The sequence below is a fragment of the Mesoplodon densirostris genome, chromosome 2 (genome assembly GCF_025265405.1).
Source record: "Mesoplodon densirostris isolate mMesDen1 chromosome 2, mMesDen1 primary haplotype, whole genome shotgun sequence".
Lineage (NCBI taxonomy): Eukaryota > Metazoa > Chordata > Mammalia > Artiodactyla > Ziphiidae > Mesoplodon > Mesoplodon densirostris.
In genome coordinates, this window is record NC_082662.1 from 166,689,334 (window position 1) to 166,704,314 (window position 14,981).

The 14,981-nt window shown below is 42.4% G+C and overlaps 1 protein-coding gene across 1 annotated transcript in view; it reads left to right on the forward strand.

Annotated features, from left to right (window-relative positions):
- The first annotated feature begins 2,328 nt into the window (after window positions 1–2,328).
- ADCY10 (adenylate cyclase 10) overlaps window positions 2,329–14,981 on the forward strand; it is a 98,463-nt gene continuing 85,810 nt past the window's right edge. The window contains exons 1-7 of the mRNA XM_060088611.1: window positions 2,329–2,479; window positions 3,164–3,268; window positions 4,509–4,547; window positions 4,748–4,891; window positions 7,765–7,970; window positions 10,265–10,361; window positions 14,437–14,525. Of these exons, the coding sequence (XP_059944594.1) occupies window positions 2,329–2,479; window positions 3,164–3,268; window positions 4,509–4,547; window positions 4,748–4,891; window positions 7,765–7,970; window positions 10,265–10,361; window positions 14,437–14,525 (831 nt within the window). The remainder of the gene's footprint in view (window positions 2,480–3,163; window positions 3,269–4,508; window positions 4,548–4,747; window positions 4,892–7,764; window positions 7,971–10,264; window positions 10,362–14,436; window positions 14,526–14,981) is intronic.

The following is a 14,981-nucleotide window of genomic DNA, read 5'->3' on the forward strand; positions in this document are numbered from 1 at the left end:
GCGCGCCATGCTTTCTCCCGGGTAAGTTGTTCCTGGATCCCGGGACCCTGGCAGTGGCGGGCTGCACAGGCTCCCCGGAAAGGGGGTGTGGATAGTGACCTGCGCTCGCACACAGGTTTCTTGGTGGCGGCAGCAGCAGCCTTAGCGTCTCATGCCCGTCTCTGGGATCCGCGCTTTTAGCCGCGGGTCGCGCCCGTCTCTGGAGCTCCTTTAAGCAGCGTTCTTAAGCCCCTCTCCTCGCGCATGCGCTCTTAATCCCCTCTCCTCGCGCACGCGCTCTTAATCCCCTCTCCTCGCGCACCAAGAAACAAAGAGGGAAGAAAAAGTCTCTTGCGTCTTTGGCAGGTCCAGACTTTTCCCCGGACTTCCTCCCTCCTACCCGTGGTGCACTAACCCCTTCAGGCTGTGTTCACACCGCCAACCCCAGTCCCGCCCCGGCGGGTGAGCAGACAAGCCTCTCGGGCTGGTGAGTGCTGGTCGGCCCCGATCCTCTGTGCGGGAATCTCCCCGCTTTGCCCTCCGTACCCATTTTGCTGCGCTCTCCTTCTCAGCCCCGAAGCTCCCCGCTTCGCCACCCGCAGTCTCCGCCCGTGAAGGGGCTTCCTAGTGTGTGGAAACCTTTCCTCCTTCACGGCTCCCTCCCACTGGTGCAGGTCCCGTCCCCATTCTTTTTTTTTTTTTTTTTTTTTTTTTTTGCGGTACGCGGGCCTCTCACTACTGTGGCCTCTCCCGTTGCGGAGCACAGGCTCCGGACATGCAGGCCCAGTGGCCATGGCTCACGGGCCCAGCCGCTCCGTGGCATGTGGGATCCTCCCAGACCGGGGCACGAACCTGAGTCCCCTGCATCGGCAGACGGACTCTCAACCACTGCGCCACGAGGGAAGCCCCCGTCCCCATTCTTTTGTCTCTGTTTCTTCTTCTTTTTTCTTTTGCCCTACCCAGGTACGTGGGGAGTTTCTTGCCTTTGGGAGGTCTGAGGTCTTCTGCCAGCGTTCAGGAGGTGTTCTGTAGGAGTTGTTCCACGTGTTACCTTGCTTTCAATAAAACCTAAAAGTCCCTCTGGGTTTTCTTAACTTCATCATTTTTCCTAAGTCTCAGCTCATTCTGGGCATTCTCACACCCTTCTTTGATAAATTCATATAGCATTTATCAAATTCACTCTCTGAAATTTTTTATTTGATGTATTTGTCACCTATTGACTGTTCCTAGCATATGCTGTGTTTTAATGATACTCTTTTTTTTTAACCTTAGTTATATACTTCTCCCTTTTGTTCACTTCTTAACATTTGCATTTACCAAGGTTTTTCCTTTTAAAGATTATCTAATACTTAATATTTAGTACCCATTTTTAGAGGTTTCCATCCATTTTAAGGTTTGGTTTTTTTGTTTGTTAAATATACTAATATACTAATGTTTTCCCTGATTTAAAAAAAAAAAATTCTTTCCTGAACTCTAAGATATATGTTAACTCACTTATTCCTTCTAATACTCTTATGTACCCCAACATGACCTATGTTTGGTTGAAATTATTAACCAGGTCCTCCATGTTAATGAGTATCAGCTCCTCCTTTTTTTTTTTTTTTAATTCACTTAGTATCTGTATCACTTATTCCAAGAACTTGAATTGCTCTGAAAATACTGGGTATGCTATTCCTTTTCAGGGTGGTAGAGCATGATTTTTACAACGTTCAGGCATGATCATTTCTTCAGCCGCAGCAGCTAAATGAATGCCTTAGGAAATCCTAGTTTTCTCAAAGCTAACTGGGTAACACATTAAAATTACAATATTTCCTCCCACTTACAGTTTAAAGTCTTACACATACACACACCTTTTAATTCTTTCCCTCTATTTCTTTACGCCTATACCTTAAAACAATCTCTTTCTTATATATAATACTCCACTTTGCTACTCACCTTTTTATAAATATTCACAAACATAAACTCATGTCTACACTTTCTCTTTTAATTTTCAAAAAGGAGAGAGAAAAGATGAGAGATTAAAAGGGAGGGGTAGGGAAAGGGGGGACTTGTGGACAGAAGGAAAAGGGGCCTGGATGGAGGGATTAGTGCTACTGGCCCCTCTACCATAGCACTTGTACCCTGAGGGCTCACCCCTTCACGCAAATGCATGGTCAACAACTCAGCCGTTATCACCTCAACCACTTAAATAAGTAGTCCACAGGTTAGACAAAGCAAAAGGGAAGAAAGAAATAGGAAAGTGAGTGAATGAATGTAAGTCAGATTGCCTCCATTCTCAGCTTTGCTTTCCAGAAGGTCTATCTGGGGACTGCCTGCGGTGACCATACAATCCTGAACATTTGCCTTAACATGAACACTCGAAGAGAACATGAATCACAGGATCGGTCCATCGTCAAAATAGCAGCTCATTTACCGGACCTCATTGTCTATGGAGATTTTTCTCCAGAGCGACCTTCTGTGGATTATTTTGATGGAGTCTTGATGTTTGTTGATATTTCAGGCAAGTGCAAAAGGAATGTTTAATGTGCGGGAACAACAAGCTTGAATCGGAATCACATGCAGAGCTTGACTGCAGAGTGGGGGAGCATTTTTGAGTTTTTGTGCTGTTACTGCAAATATTCCTACTGAGAAAACTGGAGGGAGGAGGGATAACCTGTGGACCTGGCTCCCTTTCTTCTTCCCTTACCCAGCATGTCCAGTAATGGGCAAATCTTTAAGATGTCCACGTCACAGGCCTGGAACTTCAGGCTCCAATGGCCCTGTCCCAACTGACTCAACCCCCCATGCCCCACAGCATCCCAGGCAAAATTGACCTCAGAAAATGGCCTCTCCAGATGTTGTTTACAGCTTAACAGGAAACTTGCCACCTCTTCAGAAGTCTTTGAATTTTATGAGTTTTCATTGCCATGAAATGGAAGTTCTATATCCAGTTAAAGAAATTGCAGTCATCCCTGTACAAGTTGAGAAATTAGGAGGGAAGAGTTATCTGGTGCCTTTCCCTGACCCCTAAAATAATAAATAGAGAAGGCCCAATATCTGACACTTGACCAGACACATAGATCATTTAAGAGAAACCCTGCCAGTTCTTAAAAGCTGAGGCCCCCTGCTCACCAGTGTGGTCCTCTTCTCCTGACTGTTTGGTTCCTCCCAGCAGCCAGGGAAACTAGCTGCACATTTATTACAGGTTTTACTGCAATGACTGAGAAGTTCAGCACAGCCATGTACATGGACAGAGGGGCTGAGCAGTTGGTGGAGATCCTCAACCACTATATAAGTGCAATAGTGGAGAGTAAGTGTCCCCATAGGTTTCTGACTTAAGCATATTTCAATTCATTGTTTTTCTGTATTTGGTGGTTATAACCTGATAAAGTACTGTTGCTTAGCATTCTTCACTGTCTCCATGAAATGTGTATGAAACCAGTCTTTTTGAAATATAATACAGTACAAATGAAGGAATGCAATCAAACCTCATTAACACAGACTATTTGAGGGATTAGTTTTGCATTAGTTACAAAACTAAATTAGAGACTACTTTTAAAAGAACTGTAGTAGTAATTCTTTTAGTTATATTCAATAACTCCAAAAAGCTAGCATCAGTATAACTCAAACACAGTCATTAAGAGAATATGGTATGAATAGATGAGTGATTTATAATCAACTTGTCAGTAATTTGTGTCCTGATAATGGATTCTGAAGTACTTCCAGCTGACTGCAACTTTGGTCTCCTTTTCAACCTCTGCCTAACAACTTGTTTGCATTATTAATTCAAACTATTCATGAAGAAAAGGATTTATTCTATTAAGGTAAATCTTAGGTCTAGTCTATTATTAGGCTCTGAGTTCCCTAGTAATATCTTAATATCACCCACTAGATAAAATTTGATTGTCATTAAAAGCAGAAACTGTATCTAATTCCTTTTTGCATTACACTCAGCACAGCGGTGCTCAACAAATTTGCAATGATGCAAAAATAAGAGGAAAAATGTCCATTTATGTCAGAAAGCCTAAGTAAACAAAATGCAAATTGGTAATAAACAAAACCCAAGTTGACCATAGTTGTGTTTTTTTTCTGATTTTCAGCTCTTATGGAGTCCTGTCACTCATGTCTGTACTCACCCACACTCACTCAAGCCCCTGCTCATCACATACATAGATCAGGGAAGAACATCCCATTATCATGGGAGTAGGATAGCTGTCCTTAAGCCTCCTCATCAATCCCACCGTCTTCGTTCCTATCTTTTCCCATTCACAAAAACAGAGCAGGTACATAATCTAGTTCACTGTTCTCATTCTGCAGTTGAGGAAACAGACTCAAATGGATTTAAGTGCCTTGTCTGAGATGACATCTTTAGTATAAACCTATTCTCTGAATTGCTCTTCTCTTGACCTAATTTCTATTCCACTGTTGAAGAGTAGATTCTTTTTATTAGCTTTAAGAAATCAAAGTTATTCTGTACACCTGAAACACATAATTTAAAAGAAAGAAACCAGAGTTTGATTTTACCTTCTCTCTTTTTTTTTTTTCCTCAGAAGTGTTGATTTTTGGAGGAGACATCTTAAAATTTGCAGGTATGGGGGCTTACCGACATAGCAGGGGTAAGAAAGGAATGCCGAGGGGCCTGTGCTCTGACAAAGGAGGCATCTCAGAGAAAGCAGTGGCCAGCAGACTGGGTGGAGAAATGTTTGAAGTGTAATTCTGTACAGATTTCATACAAAATAGACTGACCCCCAGGGCAGGGCAGGACCTCCGGTGTGTCTTCCTTTTCAAGGTGATGCGCTGCTAGCCCTGTGGAAGGTGGAGCGGAGGCAACTGAAAAACATCATCACGGTGGTAATTAAATGTAGCCTGGAGATCCATGGATTGTTTGAGACCCAGGAGTCTGAAGAAGGCCTGGATGTCCGAGTCAAGATAGGTAAGCTCTTGAGAAAGAAGAGATGCTATAGCAGTTTGGATATAGGTCCTGACTCCTGAGGCATCTCCCCGCTAAAGAGAAAACAGTAGAACACTGTGACTCAGGTCCACCATCTTGTCTTGAACTTTGGATTAGGTTAACCAGAATGTGAATTTTGGTTCCCTCACTTATCCGTTAAGAGAACTAATATCTACCCCAGAGACTCTTACAAAAAAGTAAACTTAAGTGGTTAGTATAGTACCCGGCACATAGACACCACTCCACAAAATAGTCTTTATCGTTACTATTGCTGTTATTATGATTAGGTCTTGCTTCTGTCAACAATATATGTCATTAAGCACAACAGCGAGCAGCTTGTGATTACATAGATTCAGCAATGTCGTAAGACTGGTCCTCCCCCACTTCATAAGAATCATGTCCAAGAAAAGCTTACAAGTTCAACCTGCAACACAGCTCCACTTAATAGAGGGCTTCTTAAATTCACACGTACAATAACAATCACACATATTTCCAATTGTGTTGCAGACATTACACTTTGTCATTTCCACTTCACCACAGTCCTGAGGTACAGGCATCAAAGGATTTCACAGGTGGGGAATGAGATTCTGAGAAGTGTAAATGATGAGTTACAGCTGTTGCTGTTGGTGTTAGCTTTTGCCTAACTAAACTTTGTAAACTTTATAATTCTCGAGTATCAGAGATGATGAGAAGATCAGAAGTTATCCAATTAACTGCTTCTCAGTTTTCTTTAGGTTATTCAGAATTTCCAAATTAGTTAAATCTTCTGTTGAAAAAATAATCAAAGTTGTTATAATACTGAATCTTATTTTTCCAAGTTAACACCTAGAGAGTTTTGACATATAATCCTTCTTGGAAATGATGGGGACCCTTCATGTGTATGCTGATTGGCTGTTAGAGAAGTGATGTGGTTCCAGTAAATTTTTTTTTCTTTTTTTTAAATTTAATTTTATTTGTTTTTAAATTTTTAAATTTGAAGTATAGTTAATTTACAATGCTGTACCAATCTCTGCTGTACAGCAAATTGAGTCACTTATATACATACATTCTTTTTTTTATATGCTTTTCCATTATGGTTTATCACAGGATATTCAATATAGTTCCCTGTGCTATACAGTAGGACCTTGTTGTTTATCCATCCTATATATAATAGTTTACATCTGCTAATCCCAAACTCCCAGTCCTTCCTTTGGCAACCATAAGTCTGTTCTCTATGTCTATGAGTCTGTTTCTGTTTTGTAGATAGGTTCATTTGTGCCATATTTTAGATTCCACATATAAGTGATATCATATGGTATTTGTCTTTCTCTTTCTGACTTCACTAGTATGATAATATCTAGTTGCATCCATGTTGCTGCAAATGGCATTATTTCGTTCTTTTTTATGGCTGAGTAGTATTCCATTGTATATATGTACCACATCTTCTTTATCCATTCATCTGTCAGTGGGCATTTAGGTTGTTTCCATGTTTTGGCTATTGTGAATCGTGCTGCTATGAATATAGGGGTACATGTATCTTTTTGAATTATAGTTTTGTCCAGGTATATGCCCAGGAGTGGGATTGCTGGGTCATATGGTAATTCTATTTTTAGTTTACTGAGGAACCTCCACAGTGTTTTCCATAGTGGCTGAACCAACTTACATTCCCACCAACAGTGTAGGAGTTCCCTTTCCTCCACACCCTCTCCAGCATTTGTTATTTGTAGACTTATTAATGATGGCCATTCTGACTGGTGTGAGGTGGTACCTCATTGTAGTTTTGATTTGCATTTCTCTAATAATTCGTGATGTTGAGCATCTTTTCATGCACCTACTGGCCATCTGTATGTCTTCTTTGGAGAAATGTCTCTTAAGGTCTTCTCCCCATTTTTCTATTGGGTTGTTTGTTTTTTTGTTGTTGAGTTGTATGAGCCATTTGTATATTTTGGAGATTAAGCCTTAGCCTGTCACATCATTTGCAAATATTTTCTCCCATTCTGTAGGTCGTCTTTTCTGTTTTTTGTTTGTTTTTATGGTTTCCTTTGCTTTGCAAAAGCTTGTAAGTTTGATTAGGTCCCATTTGTTTATTTTTGGTTTTATTTCCAATGCAATAACTTTTCTTTTAGTGAGCCTAAGCATCAGTATGTTTCAGAGGGAAAACAAACCATATGTATATATCAGGGGAAATCAGCTTTGACAAATCAGCATGGCAGAGAGCAAAGATAAAAAACAAACTTTGATTATGTTAATTATAGTCATTTAAAAGAACTGTGTATCACTTACAGTTCATGTATACATACATTTTGTATACATGTCATATTTTACAACATTCTCTCTTCTGTTGCTTTGCTACCAAAACCTTCAGCTCCCAACTTGAAAACAACTGGAGGACACATTCTTGGGATAGAACTTGACGGTCAAAATGCCTGTTCCTTTCCCCTACCTTTTCTTTTCTGGCTATTGCCTGAAATTTCACCCTAAGTGCTTCTTTTCAGCTAGACCCTCAATCTCTGATAAAATGCAAGTTGTTCCCAAACAGAAATCATTAAAACTGTCCTCTGTATAAATAAGAAGTGTAAATAAGTCAAAGTATAAATAAATTGAAGAAAAGATAAAATAATTTTGGGGACTGATAGGGCCATCTAGGGAGCTAAATGTCATAGAAAGGTGAAAACAAGTGGGTAACTTGCTAGCTTTGGGAGAAAAGGAGTTTGGGAAGGGCCAGGCCCAGAATAGACTGCTCTGATTTCCATGTAAAATTTTAGAAACTAGATTTTGCTCTGGGATGCTCAAGATTCTGATTTGTCCAAGAACCCATGCTGCTGGGGACTAAGCCAGAACTTCTCATGCAAATCCATTGCTTGCCTTCTTGCCAGGCCTGGCTGCCGGCCACATCACCATGTTGGTCTTTGGAGATGAAACTCGAAACTACTTTCTAGTGATTGGTCAGGCAGTGGATGACGTGCGCCTGGCGCAGAACATGGCCCAGATGAATGATGTCATTCTATCACCAAACTGCTGGCAGCTCTGTGACCGGAGCATGATTGAAATTGAGAGGATTCCAGATCAGAGAGCAGTAAAGGTAGGTGTGATCCTGTCATTTGCAGAAAGTTCTGCCAGTCTGTGCCAGGGGCCTCCTGTCAGAAAAGCCACTAGGAAGCCACTGGTTCCATGAAGCTTCCAGGCTGGAGACTTGGATGCGGTCAGTCTGGGTTAGATTAAAAAGTATTGATCCAGGGACTTCCCTGGTGGCACAGTGGTTAAGAATCCGCCTGCCAATGCAGGGGACATGGGTTCGAGCCCTTGTCCGGGAAGATCCCACATGCCACAAAGCAGCTAAGCCCGTGAGCCAAAACTACTGAGCCTTCATGCCACAACTGCTGAAGCCCGGGCGCCTAGAGTCTGTGCTCCGCAACAAGAGAAGCCACCGCAATGAGAAGCCCACGCACCACAATGAAGAGTAGGCCCCGCTCCCTGCAACTAGAGGAAAGCCTGCGTGCAGCAACGAGGACCCAACACAGCCAAATAAATAAATAAATAAATAAATAAGTAAAGTATTGGTCCAGAACACCTCCTCTGGGAGGAACCAAGGCTGGTGAGTTCAAGAGGAAATGATCAGGCTTCTCCGTGGTAACTAAGGATGTGGAATTTCGGTATGGAGGCCTTTGGGGGGACTAGTGCCCTTGCTTAATGAAAGGAAGAGTCTCCTGGCTATTCCCTAGGAGCAGAGGGTTGTAGTTTTGATGGCTGCCATTGGCCTTCAGGTTCTCTACTCAACACTCTCCTAACTCAGGGTGAGGAATCACTGAGGGTGAGGATTGAAGGTGAGCAGGGGCAGCAAAGATTAGTGAAGGAAGAGACTTTTCTTGTGGCCCTGCCTAGTAGAAAGCACTGTAGTTAAGTTGAAGACCAACTATAAGCAGAACTGTCCTTGGGATATAGCCAGTTAGAGAAAGGGGGCAGAGCTGTGCTGCTAGATGAACCAAGAATGAGACTGCTTGGCAGATGGAAAGAAAAGATGGTGAACACATGGAATTGCAGGCAAAGATGAGAGCCTCCTCATCCCCCCACACACAATGTACTAGGTATGCATCAGTCTACAACCCTCACAGCCCTCCCCCACTCACTCTCCCAGTAATACACATCCCAGCTGCATGACCTAGCTGGGTGATAGCAATGCCCCCCATTCCCCATCTTCTTCAATCATTCCGTATACTTTTAAAAATTGTTTTTAATTTTTAAATTAATTTTAGACTCACAAGAAAGTTCAAAAATAATATGAGTGTTTGCATATATCCCTTACCCAGCTTCCCCAAATGTTAGCATTCTTCATAACCAGAGTGCAATAGTCAAAACCTGAAAATTAACATTGGTGCAATACTACTCACTAATTAAAGGCCTTATTTGGATTTCACCTGTTTTCCCACTAAAGTCCTCAGTGGAATGTTCCAGGATTCTATCCGTGATCTCACACCACATTTTGTTATTTTTACCTAGCCTCCTGCAATCTCTAAAACAGTTTTTTAGTTTTTCCTTGTCTTTTACGACCTTGACATGTAAGAAGAGCATTAATCAGTTATTTTAGTGTATGTCCCTCTGTCTGGTTTTGCCTGATAGTTTCTCATTATTGGACTAAGGTTATCCATTTGGGGGGCAAGAATGTCACAGAAACGAGGTTGTGCCATTCTCCATGTATCATATCTTGGGGTTCATGGTTTGATATGAATCTTATTACTGGTGCTGTTCTTGATACCTTTTGGGGCATTAGCACCCTTTGTCTTTTTACGCTTGTAAGAAAGAAATGATGTACAGTTTAACCAGGATTTATTTGAATTAAAAATTATAAAAGAATAAGAAAAAGAAGAAGAAAGTTCTAAGACTGGAAAAGTATACAGGTCAGCCCCTTGGAATAGTCCTCGGTGTATATACCAAAGATTGAGGGGTTTTGGGGTTTTTTTTTTTTTTGCGGTACGCGGGCCTCTCACCGTTGTGGCCTCTCCCGTTTTGGAGCACAGGCTCCGGACGCGCAGGCTCAGCGGCCATGGCTCACGGGCCCAGCCGCTCCGTGGCATGTGGGATCTTCCCGGACCGGGGCACGAACCAGTGTCCCCTGCATCAGCAGGCGGACTCCCAACCACTGCGCCACCAGGGAAGCCCATATACCAAAGATTGAGATTTTAATGACCAATCGGAGATATTTTTAATGTAGTCACAGGCAAATAAAACTCTTCATTGCTTAAGTATGCTAGTCTCTGTTTATCATGTCCTGGATATTCAAAAGCATACACCCTGCCCTTTCTGTTGAGAAATTACATTCAAAGGACCAGACAGCCCTCAGAATAACCAAAAACTTCTCTTTTTTTTTTTTCAATTTAGGTTAATTTCTTAAAACCACCCTCTTCTTTTAACTTTGACGAATTTTTCGCAAAGTGTATGGCTTTCATGGATTATTATCCTTCTAGTGACCGCAAAAGTAAGTACCCTCTATAGACAAAAGCCTTTGTCTCTACAATTGGTCAGTAGGGTCTTATCCAATGCCAGGGGCTCCATTACAAGTGATTGGCCTCCTCAGTACAGCTCCCAGTCCCAGCAGCACACAAAAGGGACGTCCTTCCCATTCCCCACAACCTTCCTCAGCTCCTCTACCTCTCCCTTGGCAATGACTCCTTCCCTCATCGTCCAAACATTTGCAAGTCTTCTCCATGATAAAAGAAAAAAATAAAACTTCTATGAACCCTACTTTTCCCTTCTAACCTTCACCACCAAACTTCTCAGAATAGTAATCTGTATGTCTCTGCCTTTTCTTCTATCCTCTCATTTACTTATTCACCTAATAAGCATTGATTACATGCACCTCGGAGGTGAGGGGGCATGTGTTCACCTACTTGTCAGTCTTGAGCCCCTGACATCTAGCTTCTGTCCACTTCTCCTGTCTACTGAGACTGTTTATGTCAAGGTCACTAATAACCATCAACTTACCAAACCAGCTGACCTCTCTTCAGGCCTCATACTAGGTGCTTGGCTTTAGATACTCTCTTTTTCTGGATACTACCTTCTCCTCTTTCCTTGCTTTCAAGAATATTCCTTCCTAGTTTTGCTTTTACCCCTCAAACTACCCATTTTCAGTGCCCTTTCTATTCCTTAAATGTTGATGATTTCAGGGATCTGTCCTTGACTGGTCTTCTCTACCCACCTTTTGTGGAACCATTCATCTATGCTGGATTTCCCCATGACTCCACAGGGCTGGGACTAGGGTGAGGAAAGCAGGACAATTTAGGTGATACAAAACAAACTTTTTTTTTTTAATTTTTAAATTTATTTTATTTACTTATTTTTGGCTGCGTTGGGTCTTTGTTGCTGTGCGCGGGCTTTCTCTAGTTGTGGTGAGCGGGGGCTACTCTTCGTTGCAGTGCGGGCCTCTCATTGTGGTGGCGTCTCTTGTTGTGGAGCACAGGCTCTAGGGTGCATGGGCTTCAGTAGTAGCAGCACGCAGGCTCCGTAGCTGTGGCTCACAGACTCTAGAGCGCAGGCTCAGTAGTTGTGGCACATGAGCTTAGTTGCTCTGCGGCATGTGGGATCTTCCCGGACCAGGGCTCGAACCCGTGTCCCCTGCATTGGCAGGCGGACTCTTAACCACCGCACCACCAGGGAAGCCCCAAAACAAACTTTAACACTTCATGAAGTAGACAGTCTTCTGCAAAATGGTGTGGAGGGCAAGAAGCTTTTATAGGGTAAAGAATAAAGGAAGAGACAAATAAAAAATATCTGATTGGCTGGGGTCATATAGTTAGTCTTTTTTTTTTTTTTTTTTTTTGCAGTACGCGGGCCTCTTACTGTTGTGGCCTCTCCCATTGTGGAGCACAGGCTCCGGACGCGCAGGCTCAGTGGCCATGGCTCACGGGCCCAGCCGCTCCGCGGCACGCAGGATCTTCCCGGACCGGGCCACGAACCCGTGTCCCCTGCGTCGGCAGGCGGACTCTCAACCACTGCGCCACCAGGGAAGCCCTTTATAGTTAGTCTTGTTTGGGGTGAGAAGGCCCAGAGTTGGCTTGGCATTTGGGGATTGGCTGACTAGATTATTGCATTTCTGGTTAAGAGGAGCATTTACAGGGAAACAAACGTTATCTAAGTCTTGGTTTGCTGACATGGCACCCTGGGCAGGGAACAGCTCCATCTTGGGCCTAGAAATTTATTTCAACATTGTCTAAATTCTATGCTACTTATCTTTCCCAAAAAACCATTTCTTCATCCAAACTAGAAACTTCAGAAATATCTTTGAATCATTTTTCTTTCTCATCATTTATGTGTAGGTCTTGAATATTTTGAACATCACAAATAGTAGACTGTAATTTTACAAAACTGCAGTAGGTAATGGGTTGGGAGGGACACTGAGGGGAACTGCAGGAAAATTGACCAGGAAAGGCCAAGAACCCAAAAGCTCCAAAGATGGAGAAAGTCTGGTGACACTCCTTGACTTGTATCCCATCCCAACTCCTAGATCTTAAGGATGCCTTCAATAAAGAGCTTCTTCTGGCCTTATTTTGGTCACTGCAATACTTCAGTGCAATTCTGGTGCTAATTACCTGGAGTTAGCACAGATAGGTGGAGTCCTCCATAAGACTCTCCTTATTTCAGACACCAGCTGCAAGCTCTGAGATCACCAGGCCACCTGCACTTCTGACCAACTGGCTACAGATCCAAGGGTTCCCACAGTGCTCTCAGGTTCAATAAATAATTCACTATAGTTCAATATTCACTATAACTCACAGAATTCAGGAAAGTGCTATGCTTATGATGATGGCTTTAGTGTAAAGGATACAAATGTTGTATTTATCTCTAGACACATAGGGTGAGGTCTGGGAGAGTCCCAAATATGAAGCTTCTGTATCCTCAGGACACATCACTCTCCCTGCACATCAAGGTATGATTACCAACCAGGGAAGCTCACCCAAGCTTTTGAGGGTTCAGAGATTTTAATGGCATTTAATTAAGTAGCCATGTTGATTGAATCATTGACCTTGCAATTGAACTAAATCTCCAGTCCCCATTCCCTCCTCAGAAGTCCTGGAGGTCAGGCTCTAATCACCAGGCTCAAAGCCCCAACCCTCTTATCATGTGCTTGGTCTTTCCAGATAGACCCCTATCCTGAATCATCTCATTAGCATAAATTCAGGTGTGGTCCAAAGGGCCCACAGTGAATAACAGAGACAATCCTATTAACTGGGAAATCCCAAAGATTTATAAGTTACTCTCAGGTACTAGAAACTGAAAACCAGCCAAATTCTTTATAAGTTTTGTCTCCATAACCATTACCACCTTAATGGTCTAGACCTTTACAACTCCTGCTCTGTTCCTGAGCTCTTTGCCTTTTTCCACAGTCTATTTAATGTCATTTCTTGTTAATCTCCAATATTCACATGGGGCTCCAGGCAGGCTAGAGTAACATACTGTGCTCATTCTTGACTTTAACCAACTTGGTTCCCTCTGCTAGGAATGCCCTCCTCAATCCTTCTAGGAAAAAGCTGTAAGTCATTCAAGACTGAGTAAAATCCCTAGTTCTCCTTTGAACCCTTGTCAGATTAAACCAGTTTGTCTAGGCCCCTGCTTCCTCTGAATCTCTCTGGTCTTTATAATCTTTTAGCCCATTTGGCCTCTTTTCTATTTAAATTCTCTAAAAATATTATACTTAAATGTCCATAAGTCAGTGCCTCCAGGAAAAAGTCCAAGTTTCCTAATGACTTTTTTTCCCCACACAGTGCCTAGCATGGTGTTTTAAATATACTAGGTTTTGAATATATTCCATAAAGACTTTAAAATTAAATTTTCTTCTTAATTTGTATCCCTTTCAGACTCCATTGTTATTTTTCAACTATTTTTTTCACATTATCATTATTTTATTCTCTGCTAAAAGCCTATCATCCTTTCTTTCTCCCTCATTTTTTGATTTCTTCAAGCTCATTCTTACCACCTCCTATCAGTCTATTTTAGAGTATGGAACCATCAACCATTACAGTAACGAGAACCATAGAGATAATGAAACCCCAGTGCTATTTTCCCCCTGGACAAGGAAGTAGGAGTCAACCAGGGCAGTAAAGCGACTTGTCCAGAGTCACACAGTGAGTTGGTATCAAACCTGAGATCAGAAGCCAGTGTCCTGAATCTTACTTGTGCTGCTCTTTCAACTCTGTCATCCCCTACATTCTGTCACCATTGTCCTCCATTGGCATTCCCTCATCTCTCCATTCCCATCACCTGTGGCAAGACTTTTAGGCCAAGTATGGAGGTGAAAGTCTCCTTAAGTTCTGAAGCGTGATGACAATTAGAACAGCGTTTTGAGCTACACACAACTGAATTTTGGGAAACCCGTGACTTCTGAGAACTTCTCATTGGATTTCCCTTGGCCCTGTTTGGCCACTAGGTAGCCCAGAGTGTCCTGACTGAACAGTGAAGACCACTGCCCAAGGGAATGGGGACTGGGAGATGCCTCTCTCTAGCACTGCAGAGCCAAGCTTCCCTTTCTGAGCCTGCCCCTCCTTCTGCCCTCTTAGACCTCCTGAGGCTTGTTTGCATGCTGGAGTCCGATCCTGAACTGGAGTTGTCCCTACAAAAGTATGTGATGGAAAGCATATCGAAACAGGTATTTTCACATTTTAATTTATTGGCTTTTGGTGTGTCAGGGATCTTGGACAGCTGTTAAGATCAAGAAAATCAGTAGCTTGTAAAATGTTTCATTGAAGTAAAAAGAGGTGGGGCTGACATTCTCCATGCCTAGGTGACTGAAACGTTTATTGTTCACATCAGGATACTTTTAAGAGTTAAAGGGGCATTATTCATAATTACACTGTGACAACAGGCGTAAACTAGGACTGTGTTGCCTTACACAACTGGGCAAACTGAAACTGTCCCAAGTATATAAGAACATATGGTTACCCTTTCTATAGGCCACATAGCAGAAAGACATCAAGTGAATGACACTGTTTCTCTTAAGTCACTTGAATTGGATCTTAAGCTTTGAAAGTTAATACAGATAATTAGAACTCTCAGAACTACCTCCAGCCCCCAAAGTTTTCCCTTTGCATTTGCTTAGATCTAG